The sequence below is a fragment of the Hyperoodon ampullatus genome (assembly GCF_949752795.1).
Source record: "Hyperoodon ampullatus genome assembly, chromosome: 18".
Taxonomy (NCBI): domain Eukaryota; kingdom Metazoa; phylum Chordata; class Mammalia; order Artiodactyla; family Ziphiidae; genus Hyperoodon; species Hyperoodon ampullatus.
Genome location: NC_136931.1, coordinates 49,739,678 through 49,758,516, shown reverse-complemented (window position 1 = coordinate 49,758,516; position 18,839 = coordinate 49,739,678). Strand labels below are relative to the sequence as shown.

The 18,839-nt window shown below is 49.6% G+C and overlaps 1 protein-coding gene across 1 annotated transcript; it reads right to left on the bottom strand.

The window, feature by feature from the left end:
* Positions 1 to 3,209: 3,209 nt before the first annotated feature.
* ACP7 (acid phosphatase 7, tartrate resistant (putative)) lies at positions 3,210 to 16,791 on the bottom strand (the record flags this gene model as incomplete). The annotated part of the gene is given in 23 exon segments (XM_079724081.1): positions 3,210 to 3,320; positions 4,502 to 4,639; positions 8,153 to 8,206; positions 8,210 to 8,224; positions 8,343 to 8,390; positions 8,394 to 8,439; positions 8,497 to 8,558; positions 8,650 to 8,757; positions 8,841 to 8,887; positions 8,890 to 8,946; positions 8,949 to 8,953; positions 9,051 to 9,113; positions 9,349 to 9,472; positions 10,566 to 10,737; positions 10,741 to 10,748; positions 11,056 to 11,092; positions 11,097 to 11,162; positions 11,165 to 11,256; positions 15,248 to 15,251; positions 15,255 to 15,441; positions 16,113 to 16,183; positions 16,282 to 16,583; positions 16,692 to 16,791. Coding segments are annotated over 23 exon segments (1,917 nt in total).
* Positions 16,792 to 18,839: the final 2,048 nt, after the last annotated feature.

The window sequence follows — 18,839 nt, the reverse complement described above, 5'->3', positions numbered from 1 at the left end:
GTTAAATATTTGAGCATGCCTTTAATTATTTTCTTTGAAAAGATTACCACAGGTGGAACTGCTGGGTCAAAGGAAATGTACATCTTTAAGATTTAATAATAGTAACAGTTCCCATGCTTCAAACATTTTTGTGCACTATACATGGTGCTAAGTTGCATAATTTAATCAGCAGGGGCTGTGATTATCCCTGCTTCACAGAGGAGGAAACTGAGGCTTAGAGAAGTAACTTCATTTGCTCGAAACCACACACTGGGCTCATCCTTAGCTTTGATGCCCAAGTAAGGCTCTCGCTAACTGCCCTCTGCTGCCTCCCCACGGCCTGGGACACACATTGCCAAGTTGTGCTGCAGGGATCCAATACACACACACACACCAGTGTTCAGAGGGAATATGCCCTTTAAAGTACCCTTGCCAGCATTAAACATTCTTGTTCTTGTGCTCTTTTGAAGTCTTTCTGCCTTACTGAGTCTCCGTTTTTTAAAAAAAAACAAGTCTTTGGATTTCCCTGGCGGTCCAGAGGTTAGAACTCCGCCCTTCCACTGCAGGGGACACAGGTTCGATCCCTGGTCCCTGGGCGGGGAACTAAGACTCTGCAACCCCACCTCACCGCCCCCCCCAAAAAACAAGCAAGTCTAGTAGCTGAGACGATGGCACTTTATTCAAGTCACAGTGATGGGAGGATGGCCGGGTACAGCCTTTGTCTCTCTCTCTTTTTTTTAAATTGTTATTTTATATTGGACTATAGTTGATTTACAGTGTTGTGTTAGTTTCAGGTGTACAGCAAAGTGATTCACTTACACATATACATATATCTAGTCTTTACCTCTTTAATACCCTGCACACATTGCAGGGCATCAGGCTCTAGAACCCATGTTTGGGGGAAGCCCTCCTGCAACTTAGTTGGGGATCTCAGTCAGAGATCAGAGTCCTGGAACAAGCCCAGTGGTAGATCTGCTCCAAGGGTTTCCTCAGGATGGGCAATCAGGCCCTTCTACTTCAGGGCCCTGGGAGAGGAAATGGGGCCCGAAGAGCCTCCTATAGCAGGCTTCCTGGAGGGGTTGGTGAGGAGGTGACCCCCAATAGATGGAAACAGGTGAGGAGAGTGAGGAGGTTTTGGCCTCACAAAAATGATAAATTTCGGGCTTCCCGGGTGGCACAGTGGTTGGGAGTCCGCCTGCCAATGCAGGAGACACGGGTTCGAGCCCTGGTCCGGGAAGATCCCACATGCTGCAGAGCAGCTAAGCCTGTGCGCCACAACTGCTGAGCCTGCGCTCCAGAGCCCTCGAGCCACAACTCCTGAAGCCCAGGAGCCTAGAGCCCATGCTCTGCAGCAAGAGAAGCCACCGCAGTGCGAAGCCCGCGCACCACAACGAAGAGGAGCCCCCATTCGCCACAACTAGAGAAAAGCCTGCGCGCAACAACGAAGACCCAACACAGCCAAAAATAAATAAATAAATAAGTGATAAATGTCAATACATCATGGAAAAAGATCAGTGGCAATATATAGATGGCAAGCAAAGCATCCTGTCCTTTATATGTAAAGAGCATTTACAAATTTGTGGTCCAGTGGTTAAGACTCCACACGCCCAATGCAGGGGGCCCAGGTTCAATCCCTGGTCAGGGAACTAGATCCCACATGCTGCAGATAAGTGTTCACATGCCACAACTAAGGAGCCAGTGAACTGCAACTAAGGAACTCTCGAGCCACAACTAAGCAGCCCATGTGCCACAACTAAGGAGCCAGTGAGCCGCAACTAAGGAAACTGCCTGCTGCAACTAAGGAACCCGACTGCTGCAACTAAGACCCGGCACAACCAAGTAAATAAAAAAAAAAAAAAAAGAAAGAAACTGCAAGGAGCCTTGGGCCTAGTGGAGCCTGGGCGGGAATAAGATGTGAGGAGGCTGAAACTGCATGGGGCAATGGAGGAATGCATGTGCCATCACCCTGCAGAGCTAGGGGCTCACAGGCTTCTCTCGGGGGAGCCCTTAGCCCTGGGGCCAGAGCCCAGCCTTTGCCTAGGACTTCTGGAGTCAGATCCTGTCCATCCCCAGCTCAGAGCCCTCCCCTGGTTCCATGTCACTCAAGATAAAGGACAGAGTCCTCCCTGTGACCCACAAGGCCCCACATGATCTGCCCCAGTCACCTCCCTGCCCTCATCCCCACTCTTCCTCTCACTCTGCCCTCTGACAGGACGGGCGTGCTTCTGTCTCAGGGCCTGTGCATTAGCTGTTCCTCTGCCTGAACTGCTCTGCTCACATGGCTCCCCCTTCAGATTCCTTCAGATCTAAGCATCACCCTCTCAGTGAGGTCTCCCTGACCACCCTCGTGAAAACTGCCACTGCCCCCCACTACTCTCTATCCCCCTTCCTGCTTTTTCTGTGCATTTATCACTATTTACCATTATACGTTTTACTTATTTATTGTGTTTGCTGTCCGACACCCTGGATAGAATGTCGGCTCCATGAGGGCAGACATCTCTGTGTTGTTCACAGCACGGAGAACAGGTCCTGGCACATGACAGGTGCTCAGTAAATACTGATTGAATGCAGGAAAGGAAGAAGGGAAACAGGGGGAGGGGGAAAAATTTAAAAAGGGAGGAAAATGGCAGCTCTGTGAGCTCCTAAGCTTGTCAGCTGCCCCAGTTGGAAGTTAGGAGTGTTCACACTTCCCGCCTTCCAGGATAAGTCAGTGCCAGGTTGGGAAACTGAGGCATGAGGGACACTGGTTACCGCTCCTTGGGCCATTGGAGACAGGCCTCTGATCGGCACTAAGGGCCGGCCTGGAGGAGAAAGTCACCAGCGCCACCTGCTGGACAATGGTGTCATGACAGCCATGCCCACCCTGCTGACTTGGGGCTGGTGACGGCCCTCGCTCGGTGGTCAGGAGAGGAGTCGGCCCAGTGGGGCATCCCCAGCAGAAGTTCAGAGTCCACGGAGACACAGTCATAAGCCTCTTTATTCCTGAGGCCCTGTGGACACTCTGCCCAGTCAGTGCTATGCAGGAGGGCAGGGCTGTGCCACCCAAGACCTGTCTTGCTTCACTTTGCCTGTACAGCTGCTCTCCCAACACAGCAGGTTGGGACCCCCACCTCTCGGGGAAAGGAGAGCTGCTCCAGCTCCCTCGGGGCTGCATCCACCCCACATGGGACCTAGCAAGGTAGAGGAGTCGAGGACCTCCCTGACCAGCTCCCGGGCCTGGGTACCCCAGCCTAGGTAGCAAGGCCCAGGGTTCCTGATGAGAGCTGTCTCCATCCCCAGAGGTACATCATCTGGCCAAGCAGGGGTCTCACCACCCAGACATCGTCCACAATCTTCCCATCATGCCAGGAACAAAAAAAAAAAAAAGGAGGTAATGAAGGCTGAAAGCCCAGATTCTGGGGCCAAGTGGCCTGAGTTCAAATCCCAGCTCTGCCTCTGATAGGCTGTGTGACCTTGGGTGAGCTATTAGACCTCTCTCGGTGTCCGTTTTCCTCAACTGGAAAGTGAGGATGATAGTAATAGTACCTTCATCATAGATATCGTGAGAATTAAGTGAGATATTTGGAAAAGGCTGAAAAGGGAACCTGGCACAAGGCAAGGACTGGGTAAGTATAGGCTATTATTATTAGAGCACAAACCCTGGAGTCAGACAAAACTCACTTTATATCCCAGTAAAGCCACTCCCTATGTGGCCTTCAGCACATGACCCTACTCTGAGCCTAACTTCCATATTCCATAAAATGGGGAGAACTGAATAGATAACATACACAAGAGCCTGCCTGTGGTATATGGGCTACACAGTAAATAGTAGTTATTTATCATAAAAAGAATATGGTCTTTGGGGTCAGATCTTAGTTCTGCACCCTCTGGCTGTGTGACCCTGGGAAAATTACCTCCCCTTTCTGAGCTGTAAAATGGAAAGAAAATTTGTCGCATGGTATTTTTGTGGTGATTAAAGGGACTAAATATAAGGTATCCAGTTCAGAGTCTGGAACACAACAGGTGTTCAATCAATCATAGTTATTAGCACCTTTATAAAACTACAATGGCAGAAATAAAGAAAGGTGAGCCATGATTATTTGGGTCCGTCTAACCTTAAGCCATCCCTACCGCACACACATCATATTGCTTTCCCTCTACCTGTCTCCCACAACCTACCTTTTTCTTCCCCTGCTTCATGTTGATAAATACCTATAGAATCGACCGTATCTAAGCACTTTATATATAATATAAATATAATATATAAGTAATAAATAAATAGTAAATAAATAATATGTATAATATATATAATATAATATATAATAAGTCATTCAACCCTGTGAGGTAGAAACTATTAACATCCCCATTTTTCAGATGGGAAAACTGTGGCTCAAAGTTGCTTGAGGTCATCCAGCTGGTAAATAGCAGAGACAGGATTTGAACCCAGGATTTCCAGCTCTCACGTCCACTTTTGAAACCACTTGGCTCCAGAGCATGCTAGGCCTGGTTACTCAGGCAGGTGATTGGGCCACTGCTCACTGACCTGGTCATCAGACACCTGCTGGATGTGGACATGGGTCCCATTGAGGTTGTGTAGCTGTGTGTACCCGTACTCTTTGATGCGCAGGGCGCTCCAGGGCCGCGGGAAGAGGGTTAAGGGGGTCAGCCGCTCCTCACAACCCTGCCGGAGAGAATCATTTAGACCCAGGGCTGGCGCAGGTGGAGTACCCACTGGGGAGCAGAAAAGACCTGCCAGGCTGGGACCCTGCCACCCCCAAGGAAGACAAAGTCAATTAAGACTTGACCTTGATAATGCTCACAGTTGAGTGTTTTGACCCAACCAGGCTTCCTGGTTCTTTGACTTCTAGAACAGTGCATGGCTGTACAAGACTGTTCACTGCAGCATTTTCTCGAAAAGCCCTGAGCTGGAAGCCAGCCAAACGGCCATCAGTGGGGGTCAGTTAAATAAATTATAGGGTAGCCATCACAAAGTGGGGCGGTATAGAAAAATGGCCAAGATGTGTGGTTAAGGGGAAAATGCAATTCACAGAATAGAAGAAATTGGTGGCTCTCAACCCTTGCTGCACAGTATAGACCCTCCAAGAAAGCTATTAAAATCATCATTGCCTGGGAGAGAGGAAGTGCTTATCCTTGCAGTAGAAAGCCAGGTAATGTGAGCAGAAAGGAAGAGGGAGCACCACCCTCAAAAACAAACAAAAAAAATCACCATTTTGCAGCCATCATCATAATAACTAACTGAAGCCAGAACCATCAATCGATGGTCAAAGTAGCGGCGAAAATTTGAGGAATATCAGGATATTTGTGTAGTCTCAAAGTATCTCCAGGAGACACTTGTCAATTTTAAAGGGGAAAATCGTAACTATGGTGGAGAAGATGTGTAAACTGAGACTTAAAGGGGCTAAAGAGATACCACGCACCTCCTCATAGGGTGCACTGAAAAAAACACAATATCGCTTTTGTCTATTCTTACCAAAAATGTGTAACTTCAATCTAATCACCAGTAAACATCAGACAAATCCAAACTGAGGGATAGTCTACAAAACAACTTTGCTCTTCAAATTTTTTTTTTTTTTTTTTGCGGTACGCGGGCCTCTCACTGCTGTCCACTCCGGACGCGCAGGCTCAGCGGCCATAGCTCACGGGCCCAGCCGCTCCGCGGCATGTGGGATCTTCCCGGACCGGGACACAAACCCGCGTCCCCTGCATCGGCAGGTGGACTCTCAACCACTGCGCCACCAGGGAAGCCCCTGGCTCTTCAAATTTTTCAAAGTCATGAAGAATGAAGAAAGAGTGGGGAAATGTTTCTGATTAAAGGAAGGGAGAGAGAGAAGACACGGAAGTAGAATGCATGATCTTAGCCTAGATTCTGGACCAGAAAAAAAAATTCTTTAATTTAAAGGACATGGATAGGACAATTGGCTAAATTTGAATGAGATTAGATAATGGTATATTATCAATGTTAACTACTTGAATCTGATTATTATACTGTACTGATGTAAGAGCATGTCCTGTTTTCTTAGGACATACAGATGGAAAGATAAAGGGGCATCATTTCTGCAACATACTCTTCATCGGATCTGAAAGTAATAGCAAAATGTATACACACACACACACACACACACATACACACTTAGAGAGACGGACAGAGAGACAAAAATAGAGATTGAAACAAGTGTGATTAAATGTTCACATTTGGGAAATCTTGGTAAAGGGGATATGGAACGTCTTTGTATTATTTTTGCTACTTTTCTGTAAGTCTAAAATAATTTCAAAATTTAAAATGAAAGAAAAAAGCTAATCTGCACTGATTAAGGTCAGAATAGTGATCACCTACAGCTCTGAGGAGCCACCTGTACTGATAACATTCTATTTCCTGCTGCAGGTGGTGGCTGCACAGGGGTGGCAATGCCAGGGCCAAGCCCTCGGAGATTCTGGTGTTTGTTCTGGTGTTGGGCCCAGGCACTGGAGTTTTAAAACCTCCCCAGGTAACTCTAACGTGCACAAAGGCTGAGAACTGCTAGGGCATGAAGCATGATCCAAGCTGTTTTTAAAAAGTAGGTGATGCCGTAACACATCTCTATTGAGACAATGATTCATTTGCATACATGGAAAATATTCTCAAATGCCACCCGAGATGTAACCATTGAGAGTGGGACTAAGAAGGGTGTGGAGAGTTTTACCTCCTGCCCTCTGTTCTGTTTCAATTTTTATCATGAGAGGTTTTTACTTTGATCTCACTAATTTGTAAGAAACAGCTTAAAAAATAAGCCCTTGCTTCTTGTGGAAGTGACTGATTCCAAGGATCGGCGGGTGGGGGTAGGGGGACAGAAGATGATCCTGGAGCACCCTGTCAAAAAGTAAGAGAGAGCCCACAAAACGACAGGGACAGGGCTTCCCTGGTGGCGCAGTGGTTGAGAGTCCGCCTGCCGATGCAGGGGACACGGGTTCGTGCCCCGGTCCGGGAAGATCCAACATGCCGCGGAGCGGCTGGGCCCGTGAGCCATGGCCGCTGAGCCTGCGCGTCCGGAGCCTGTGCTCCACAACGGGAGAGGCCCCAGCAGTGAGAGGCCTGCGTACCGCAATAAAAAAACAAACAAACAAACAAAAACGACAGGGACACATCGAAAGGACACAGGGCCTGATCTGAAGAGTTCCCAGTGGCCAAAGTTAGAGCAATCTAGGCAGCAGCATAAACAGCAGGAGTATTGGATTAGAGCCCACGGGAGAAGATAATTACCCATGAGTCCATACTAGTATAAATCCATAACTAACTAACCAAATAAATGGGGCAGAAGGGACAACTCTTCCTCATAGGAGGATGCTAATTAATAAATCGAGGAGGAATGAGGGAAATAGAAGATCCCCAGTAGAACACCCCAGTAATCACTGTAACAGACAAGACCCACTGATGGGTTCAAAAATTAGCAGGTGAAAGTTGGAGGAGAAACAGGACATTTGCAGGGTCTAAAAGCATCTCCCCCAAGTTGTTAATCAACTAAAAAGGGAAATACAACAACTTTACAGAGGAAGAACGCAGCAGACACTTCCTTAAACAGGTGATTCAGAAAAATCCCTCCAGGAATGAGACACAGTGAGGACAGGGACCCCCCCGGTATGACCCGCTGAGAAGGATAGACCATCATTTGTGACTGTGTGGCCCCAAATGTATAACCTGAATCTTGGCAGGAGAAAATATCAGACAAACCCAGATCCAGGGACATTCTGAAAAAAACAACCGGCCTGAATGAAAGACAAGGGAAGACGGAGGAACCATCACAGTTTGGAGGAGACTAAGGAGACACAATAACTAAATACATTGTGGGATCCTGAAACAGAAAAAGGTCGTTAGTGGGAAAGCTGGTGCAATGTGAATAAAGTCTGGAGTCCAGTTACAATGATAATAATAAGCCCTCTGCCCTGGATCCATCCAATAGACCTGGGCAAGCACCCCCTGCCCCCACCACTTACTGATCCTGTGATTCTGAAAGAGTATTTTACTGCCTGAGCCTCTGTTTCCACATCTGTGCAATGGGCATGCTATTGATACTAGGTGTATCTAACCACCTAAGAGATAGCAGCTGTATAAAGGATGAGGCACCCAGGCTGGTACAAGTGCAGCCCTCAATAGATCAGAGGCCAAAGCAGCACCCCTCTTCTCCCCAACCCTGCTCACGGCAGATCCGGTGATGATGTGGACGGGGCCTCGAGGGTGGGTGTAGGGCATCTCTCAGCTGCCGTTAAATACCTGGAGAAGGGACAAAGGGGAGGAGCCTGTCATACCCAGCCAGGCCCCGGGGTTCTGACGTTGAGGGGGCGGTCCACTGACACCAGCCACATGGGTCTCAGCCCACCCCAGGCCTCACATGGTAGTTGTAAATTGGCCACAGGTGTTCATAGGAGCGTTCGTGAGCTCACAGCTGCAGGTCCGCCCCGATACAAAGCAAGAGGGGGGTCAGGTCCCTGAATCCAGGAGAGATGGGAGGTGGGGCCTGGGGCTGGGGAGTCCCCTGGGGTCACTCACCGTATTTATAGAAAAGATCCTCCAACTCGTAGAACTTGCCGAGGAGGCCTTTGCGAACCTGGGCCGGATGAGCAAGGAGGTGAGGGGTGACTCGGGCCAACCCCCCCACCTGGATTTCAGCACCTTTTCCCCAGGGAGGGGGTCCTCACCTTGCTTTCATGCCAGGTGCAGTCATCCATATCAGCACTAGAACAGTACATGGGCCAGTGACCCATGGTAATGATCCACGGCGGGGCTGCCGGGTTCTTATTGGCTTTCTGCAGAGAAGGGCACAGTGTGAGGGGCAGGGGTTGCAGGAGCGGGAGGCGAGGCAGGTCCAAGGGGGACATCCACAGGTTACCTGGAGGTCGCTCTCCAGCCAGCGAAACTGTCTCTCTACCAGGTGGCGCCGTAATGGAGAAAGAAATGTACCTCGGTGGAGAAGGAAATGATGTGTGCGGGCCCAGATCCCAGCTGGAAGGGTCAAAGGGCAGGGGTCAAATTTGGGGTCTCTCCTGCATCTCCCATCCTTCAGGGGAGGGAGGCCAGTCCCCCAGCTCCCCCAGGTTACCTGTACCATAGGTCTTCACTGTTCCCTGGCATGCTGAAGCGAGCTTTATAGTTGGAGAAGCTGCTGGATAAAAGGAAGTAAAACGGTGGGGGGAGGGTCCGGGGGGGAGGGTCTGGGTGCCCCCGCCCACCCCCACCTCCCACTGTCAGGCCAGGCCCGGCTCCCAGCCCAGCCCTCATCTCCTTTCCTTTCACTTCCACAAATGAGCTGCTGCAGCATGAGAGACTAAGGTGAGACACTAGGAAGGACTGTTTTCTTTGGCCAGGCCCTTGCCCACCCCGAAGCCCTCAGGCCTCATTAGCGTTCTTCGTGATTCCCAAGACACGTCACATATGGCAGGCTGGCGGCCACAGGTTCAATGAGATTCATGAACTTGTCCCTGACATGAGCGTTGTCCTGATCCATGTTGTAGGCAAAGTCTCCTGGGGGGTGGAGGAGAGAATGAGGACCCAGACCTGGCTCTGCTTTCTCCAGATTTGAGAGACCTGGTTGGTCACGTGCGGGCTGAGCAAGTCCTGGTTGCCCCCGCCGTGAGGCATCCTGGTTCTCCAATCCCTACCTCACACCCACCCTCATGTGCGCTTGGAACCATTTCCTGAGCCTCTGGCCCCTGAGGACCCCTGCAGGACCTTGCCGGTCTCCTGTGCTCTGAGCACACCAGCCGCCATCTCACCCCTTCTCAGAGTAATAACAACGTTAAGACTGACATAGTCTGGGAACTTCCCTGGCGGTCCAGTGGTTTAAGACTCGGCACTTCCACTGCAGGGGGCACAAGTTCGATACCTGGTCAGGGAACTAAGATCCCGCATGCCGCTCGGAGGGGCCAAAATAAACAAATAAAATATATAAGGGTGAATTAAAAAAAAAAAAAAAGACTGACATAGTCTAGTCAGGTACTGGTTTTGTACCAGGCACATTTTCAGGTGCTTTACATGCTCGAGCACCTGAATTTTCAAAACGCCCTGTGAGGTGGGTGTTATTATCATCCCTGTTTCAGATGGGGAAACTGAGGCCCAGAGGGGTTAAGTGCTCATTTAAGATCACAGAGCTGGTTAGTGAGAATCCAGGAATCGAACCCTGGGAGCCTGATTCTAGAGTCTACTACGGCTTTGAACTATATCGGCCCCAATCTCCATCTACCATCTGGTTCCCGTCCTCTCAAATCACAACTGAAATGATCATGACAACAAACACTTACGTAGCACTTACAACAGGACAGGCAATATCGACTTATTTAGTCATCACAAGAGCCCTATGAATTCTAACCTAGTCTTAGCCCTTATAACAATAATACAGAGGAGAAAACCAACGCACATAGCTCGAAGCGTCAAGACTGATTTAAACCTGGGCAGCCTGGTTGACCACAGCACCGTCTCTGTGGCCAGTCTCATCCCCCATCCTGCAGAGCCACGCTAGCCCCGGCCCAGGTCCCCTCCGCGGTCCTGGCGTTGCCTCCCACCCAAGCTCCCCCTCCCCAGCCTCAAACCTCCAGGCGCACCCTGGCCGATGCCTCACCCATGTGAAGAACAGCGTCGTACCTGCCCTGCTGGGTGTCCCTGCACAGTTGGGGTAGGGCCCTAGGATTGTCAGTCCCTATGTCCCCAAACACAGCCAAACAGGAGCTCCAGTGGGGCCCATTCTTCAGGGCCCTGAAGAGGAACCAACGGCTCCAGCCCTGAGTACCGCCTCAGCGGTAAACTGAGGGGAAAGGCAAAGGTCACAGTCGGCTGGGGAGTGGGGTGGGGGGCGCCCCAGGATGTCTCCTTCACTCCCCTCCGTCTTCAGCTGGTGCGGGGATTGAATGGGTCTGCCCTATGCCCCTTCTGTCCACCTCACCCCAGGTCCCCAGCCTTCCATTTTCATCCCAGGGTCTTATACAATAGGCTTGCAGATAAGCAGAAGGGGTACCAGCCCGCCTGAGCCACCTGCCAATAGCAGCTTCTAGCCCACGTGCCACTCCTCTTCCCATTCCCCCCTCAACACCTGGGCCCAGGGCCCCTCTCACCATACTGGACCCTGGGCAGCAGCCTCTGCATTGTGACTCAGTCGGTGTATGTAGAGCTTCCGCCAGAGAATGCCCCCATCCACAAAGGGGCTGAAGGTGCCCTGAGCTCAGAGGGGCCCCATAGCTGCAGCCCAAACAACTGCACTTCCAAGGGGGTTGGGACCCATGTGGTCCAAGTTACAGTCATGCAGCCTGTCTCACCTGGAGAGAAAGGAAATGGGGGTCGGGCAGTGAGGCCTGGGCAGGGGTGGGGAGGGATGTGCGGAGAGTGAGGGGCAATAACAAGAGACTGAGGGGCTCTTGAACATTTAGTAGTTAAGATCACAGGTTCTGGAGCTTTCCAAGTTCAATCCCCGCTCCACCATTTCCAAGCTGTGCTTTCCTTGGGAAAGTCACTTCACTTCTCTGAGCCTCAGTTTCCTTCTCAATAAAATGGAATAATAATAGTATCTTCCCTATAGGGTTCTGTGAGGCTTAGATGAATAAATAAAAGTAAAGTAATATGTATAACTGATTCACTTTGTTATAAAGCAGAAACTAACACACCACTGTAAAGCAATTATACTCCAATAAAGATGTAAAAAAATAAAATAAAAGTAAAGTACTTGAAAGACTGTCTAGTACAGTCAGGGTTACATGAGTGAATGAATATTATGATTAATATCGTTACTGGGTGCAGGCCTGTTCCACATATTTTACACATGACATAGTTTAGGGGTTGTAAACTCAGATGTCTAGAGGCCAGCTAGGTAACATACATGGGGACGAGGGCCAGCTGTAAGGAGTAAGGCAGCAGGGAGACGTGGAGCATGTTGCAAAGCCTAGAGCCTGCCCTGCCTCAGAGAGGAGCCGTTGTTCAGCTCTGGGGATGGCTGCTGTGAATGAAGCAGGCCCGGTACCACTCAATCTGTTAACTTCTAGAGCAAATCTTTATACGGTGGTTTTTTTGTTTTGCGGTACGCGGGCCTCTCACTGTTGTAGCCTCTCCCGTTGCGGAGCACAGGCTCCAGACACACAGGCTCAGCGGCCATGGCTCACGGGCCCAGCCGCTCCACGGCATGTGGGATCCTCCCGGACCGGGGCACGAACCCGTGTCCCCTGCATCGGCAGGTGGACTCTCAACCACTGCGCCACCAGGGAAGCCCTATATAGTGGTTTTTATAGCCCCAAAGCATGTAAGAGTAGATGTACAAACTTTTAAGTGATAGCTCCTAATTCTTAAACATCAGCAACCAAATCAAGGTTTTAAAAATGCCATGTGGTATAGGATGACGTTAAGAGCATGAGCGGGCTTTCCTGATGGCGCAGTGGTTAAGAATCCGCCTGCCAATGCAGGGGACACGGGTTCAATCCCTGGTCCCGGAAGATGCCACAGGTCGTGGAGCAACTAAGCCCGTGTGCCACAACTACTGAGCTTGCGCTCTAGAGCCCAACAACTACGGAGCCCACGCACCTCAACTACTGAAGCCCGTGCACCTAGAGCCTGTGCTCCACAGCAAGAGAAGCCACCGCAATGAGAAGCCCACGCACCGCAACCAAGAGTAGCCACAGTTCGCCAGAACTAGAGAAAGCTCACGTGCAGCAATGAAGACCCAATGCAGCCAAAAATAAATAAATAAATTTATTTAAAAAAAAAAAAAAAGAGCCTGAGATCTTCCTCCTGCAACACGCGTACAAGAACGCACGTGCACAGGGTATTCACTGCAGCACTGTTTGTAATTGCAAAATATTGGAAACCACGGAAATGCCCATACATAAAGAGAATGACTGAATAAACTATGTAACATTCATACCATGGAGCACTTCGCAGTTGTCAAAAAGAAAGAGGACAAGTTCTAGGAACTGGTGAATGACGCCCAGGACATAATGTTAAAAGAAGCAAAGTACACAAGTGTATCTACAGTCAGCTACTCCTCACGTAAGAGGATATAAGAAAATACACAAGTACCTGCTTATTTATCTGCACATAAGAAATACAGGAAGAATACACCAGAAACTTAAGAGATGGATTACATGGGATGGATGGGGGACGGGTAGAAAAAAGGGGGAATGGGAATGGAGTAGGTAGTCGGGATGCAGAGGGAGGACACTTCTCTGAGTCTGTCTTTTTCTTATAATCCTGAGTCCTAGAGCTATAGTCCTGTTTCACAGTTCCTCCACACACCCCAAAAAATTAACTAACAAACAATTAAAGCCACCCAGGTTGTGGGGAAAGCCAATATGGAACATAAACACTAACAAATGGCTGTAATTATATTAAAAAACAAATAACCACACTGGAGTGTTGGGGAAGAAAAGTCACAGTGAGCATTAGTGCTTTGACTGGACAGTAAGACTACAGAGAAAAAGGACTGCACATATATGCCATCATCTAGTAATTGTTCCTCACAGGGATACAGGCAAACAATTCTGAAACCACTTTATGCTTATTCTAGCACTGAACGAATAAATAAGTCTATTGTAGATAGGGGGAGCTTGGTTTCTCAATGGTGGAGAAAGAAGTTACAAATAAGGAAAGAAGGCTAAAATAAACCCTTGATGGTGGACTGAAATCAGATGTATCAGTATAATCTCATGGTATTTTATATATATATATATATACAGAAATATAGGTGTGTACAGATGCATATCCACATACCCACATATATTGTCAAGCTCTGTTTGTGAGCGAGCCTAGGAGCAGCGATGCCTCAGTAGCAGTGAGCACACCTAGTGCTCAGATCTTAGTTTCTAAATGCCCATTCTCCCATCAAAGGAACCAGGGCTCCTTGGAGAAGTAGTTGATTCCAGAGATTGGGTAGGAAATACACAAGATGAGTCTGGAATAATTGGTGGTGCCAGAAGGTGAGGCAGTGCCCAGGACATGATGGGAGTGGAGCTGTGGAAAGAACACAGAAGCCAAGCTGGAGGATTTCCAAAAGACCAAGTCAGAGACAATTTGAGCCACAAAATAAATAGCAATAGGACTGAGTTTAACTCGTGGGATAAAATAAATATCCGAGAGTCCATACCAAATAAATAAATAATCAAAACAAACAAACAAGTAGAGGGGAGGAGGGATAGTCCTTCCTTATAGTAAAATTTCAATTAGACAGAGAGAGGGAATTAGAAAGTTACAAAATCACAATTAGGCACACACCATGCTAATAATTGTTGCAGACAAGATCCACCAATGAATGCTAAAATTAGTGCACAAGGGCTTCCCTGGTGGCGCAGTGGTTGAGAGTCCGCCTGCTGATGCTAGGGGACACGGGTTCGTGCCCCGGTCCGGGAAGATCTCACATGCCGCGGAGCGGCTGGGCCCGTGAGCCATGGCCGCTGAGCCTGCGCATCCGGAGCCTGTGCTCCGCAACGGGAGAGGCCACAACAGTGAGAGGAGAGGCCCGTGTACCGCAAAAAAAAAAAAAAAAAGATATAAATCAATGCCTCTCCTCACTATATTCCCTCTCTTTTTTAAAGTGTAGTTATTTTTCATGAAAAAATGTCATCTACCTTACTAATGAATGGGTTTATTTTTGCTCATTTTTAATGATTGAATCAATATTTTTAAATGCCTCCATTTTAGTTTCTGTTATGGCAACTATTATGGTTATAACTCACATAAACTGAAGCTCTCTAAGGCTCTTGTAAGTTTTTTAGCTGTGCCAAAGCGTCCTGAGACCAAAACATTTGAGAACCACTGCCACACGCCAAGTTCCCTTTTGCTGCTTCATAGGTGATATTTCACTTAATCGTCACTGTGAGGTCACACTAATATTACCCCATTGTCCAGATGAGGAGGCTGAGGCCAGAGAGGTTAAGTCACTTGTCCAAGTTCACATGGCAGGTAAGCAGCAAAGCTGGGGTTAAAACCCAGGAAGTCTGGGTGCAGGGGGTCCAGAGTCCAAGGTCCTACTACCTCCTTGCACCTCCACCCTAAGATCAAGGACCAGGAGGGAGCTTTGTGGGAACGCAATGAGCACTCACACAATGAGCAAGGACAACAGCAGCCCCCTTAGGAGAGCGCTTACTATAGGCTGGGCTCCAGAATCATTTCTCACACAGCCAGATGCGCCGCTGCTTAAAATCCCCATTTAACAGAGGTGGACAAATGAGGCTCAGGAAGAACCACCAGCCTAGACTCCCATAGCAATCAGTGTGGGATTCCTGAGCCTCACTGGGAAATGCCCAGGGAGAGGTCGCAGGCACTTACCTGGTTAGGACAGGTGGACTTGCTCAGGGGCAACGCTGGGAGCCTTTGGGGACCCCTGGACTCCCAGGGAGAAAAAGAGGAGCAGACAGCAGCAGGACCAGCAGGGATGAGGGAGCACATGGTAGAGGGAAGGTGGGGAGCAGAAAGGGGAAGGGTCTGAAGTGTATGAGATCCCATCAGAACAGCAGGAGCGGCTGGGGAGGATGGGGAAAGAAGGGGCATCAGGCAGAGTCACACGGAGGGAGGGAGGGCGGCAGGGAGGTCTTCACAGGGACGGTTATCCAGAAGCCGGAGAAAAAACAAAAACAGTCATCGCTACTGAGAGGCAAATGCCCTCTGAGCCTCGCTGGCTGCTAAGCACTTTACATAGATTAACTCATGGGAGCCTGACGACATTCCTCTGTGTGGTGGCCACTGTGATCATCAGCCCCATATCACAGATGAGGAAGCTGAGCAACGGGGAGTGATTCAGTTGCATGGCTCAGCTGTGATGGAGCGGGGATTGGAACCCAGGGGTCCTGGCTCCAGAGCCCTTGCTCTTATCCACCGCTCACTCTCAATGCAAGAGGCTTGGGAGTGGGGCTGGGGGGGTCTCAGTGTAGGAAGTTGCCTTTGGCAACCCCATCCCCAGCATTCCACCCTGCCCTCAGAGACCTCATCACCCTCTACTCCATCCTCCAACCTTCCATTTCCATCGTAGTAACCCCAATCCCCCCACTCCATCCCCAGATCGCCCAAGAATTCCGTCCCACCTGGAGCACCCCCGTCCTCCTTGCCCCCTACCCAGCAACCCATTCTGCCTTTAGTGACCCCAATTCCTCCCCATCTCCACCTGTCTCCCCTGGTCCTGCTCCTGTATACCCACCCTCCTTCTCCCCAGCCCTCCCCCTCCCGCTCCAGTTCGGTCTCCAGCTCATCGAAGACCTGCCTGTCTGCCTGCTGGGGCAGAGTCAGGCCGGACCGTCAATCTGGGGGCCGGGAGCTGGGGCTGGAGGTTCCCTCCAGGTCCCTGGCTCACCCTCTGGGGCGCCAACTCCCAGCATGCGCGTCTTGGGGCACCAGTACGACAGCGGTATTTTATGAGTTTGTAGGCGCTGAGACATCCCGCCGCCCACAGCTGTCCCAGCCCCGGAAGAGCCTGCCTTCTCCAGGTGACGGCCTCCCCAGACAGCTGGGGCCCCGGGTTCCACAGGTCCGGCCGGTCTTGGGCGGCCCATGCCCACGCGCTCACCTTCCCCCCCCAACCCCGCCTCCCCGGGCTCGGCGGGGGAAGGGGGACCTAGGTAAATTTGATAAGCTGCTGCCACCACCTCCAAGCCGGCCTCCAGGTGAGCGCCTGGACAGGAGGTCTATGCTCGTTCCCCAGGAGCCCCATCCCGCAGCTACGGACCCCCAGGGCACTGACACTGGCCCCCAGCTCTGGCCCTGCCGGATCCCGAGGTACCCAGGTGTGCTGGCACCTGCGCCTGCGACCGAGGTGGGTGTGGGGAGATTCTCCCATCCCTTCCCGCGGCGCCTGCTTTGTATTCTTGGCTCAGCGCCATGGCTCATGGGCCCAGCCGCTCCGCGGCATGTGGGATCTTCCCGGACCAGGGCACGAACCCGTGTCCCCTGCATCGGCAGGCGGACTCTCAACCACCGCGCCACCAGGGAAGCCCCTGCTTTGTATTCTTGGTAATTCCTTCCGCCTTCCTCACTCTGCAAGCTTAGTCCACGCGGGTTCCTCCTCAGGCCCCCGGGAATGCTGAAAACAGAAAATCAAAGTCCACCGAATGACAGTGCTGCTTCCGAGTTGTGCGCCCTAGGCCGGTTACTCGACCTCGCTGGGCCTTGGTTTCTTCACCTGTGAAATGAGGGTGATAATAGTATGGACACTATGGGCTACTGTGAGGATTAAACCAGTTGACACATGAAATTTCACGCTGAGAACAGGGACTGGCCCAGAGTAAGGGCTGGATAAGAATCAGCTGTTATTTTTATTATTATTAATGCATGAGTTCCAGAAATTGCCCTGGGGTCTAGGTGGGAGCAAGTGAGAATTTTCTCTGTAAACCTTTGTGAGCTGTTTGAAGGTTGTGAGTGGCTTGCTGCAAAAATACCCTTGGGTATTTTCCCAGAGCAGCAGGAAAAGTCAGAGGGTCCAGGTTTTAGTTGTTTCGTCTTCCTGTCTGCAGATAAAATGACTCCACGATTTGGCTTTGTCAATTCACGTATAGCAGTGTCTGCAGATTGGGGACACTGATTCCATAGACTGACACTGAGGGTGTAGGGGTGGTTCAAGATGGGCTTTTGCACTGTTTGGGCTTTTTTCCCCACCTTCTGGAGTCTCCTTTACAGCTTAAAATGTAATAAAAAGCAACTCTCTTGGCTATACTCAAATACCCTCAAGACCCTGCTCACCCTCAGCAATTTTAACTTCCCCTTAGTTCTAGTTTTTCTGGTGGTCTTCCAGGAGCTGTGGTTTCAAACATTTTTTTTGCTAAAGTCACCTGTGGCAGGCTGGTGAAGCCCTTCTCCAAATCATGTTTTTACATGCATTAAAAAGAAAAAAAAAACAACACAGGATACAAAGGAAACGGATGCTATTGAATTACAGATACACGATTTTCTTTGGATATGTAATACAGTAATATATGTACTTCTTTATCAGTGCATTAAACTTCAAGATCTAGGGACAGGTCCAAAAATTACACTAATTTAGAAATTTTGTTGAGTGTATAGACGATGTTTGTGAGTCTGTGACGACTACAGTGGGGTTGGAAAACAGCTGTTAATTTCTTCTCATGACAAAGCCAGAAATCTGCTAACTGTCCTGTGGTTGGCCCTTCCAACACTCGCACCCCCCACCCATGGCAGAAGGACCCGGTAAATTTCAATTACAGCAACAGTTTATAAACATTACCCTCTTAAAAATGTTTGAGGACCCCAAAGAGCTTTGGTATGTGTGGGTTATATCTTTTAATACTTACCATGTAAGAAAGTAAAACTGGGAAGTGTTTTTTTTTCTTTTTTTTTGGCTGTGCGGCACGGCTTGTGGAATCTTAGTTCCCCGACCAGGGATTGAACCTGGGCCCTCGGCAGTGAAAGCACTGAGTCCTAATCACTGGACCACCAGGGAATTCCCAAAATTAGGAAGTATGTATGTATGTATGTATGTATGTATGTATGTATTTATTTATCTCTGGCTGCATTGGGTCTTTGTTGCTGCACGTGGGCTTTCTCTAGTTGCGGCGAGCAGGGACTACTCTTCATTGCAGTGCGCGGGCTTCTCATTGCGGTGGCTTCTCTTGTTGTGGAGCATGGGCTCTAGAACACAGGCTCAGTAGTTCTGGCACATGGGATTAGTTGCTCTGCGGCATGTGGGATCCTCCCGGACCAGGGCTCAAACCCGTGTCCCCTGTGTTGGCAGGTGGATTTTTAACCACAGCCCCACCAGGGAAGTCTAAACTGGGAAATTTTTAAAACACAAGAATACATGTGCATACATTTCATTAGCCATCACAGCGATGATGTCATCACAGGTCAGGTAGCCTCCAAAGAGTGAAAAGGAGGAATGCATATTAGTATTATTATAAAAATAGTTTGGGTCCCA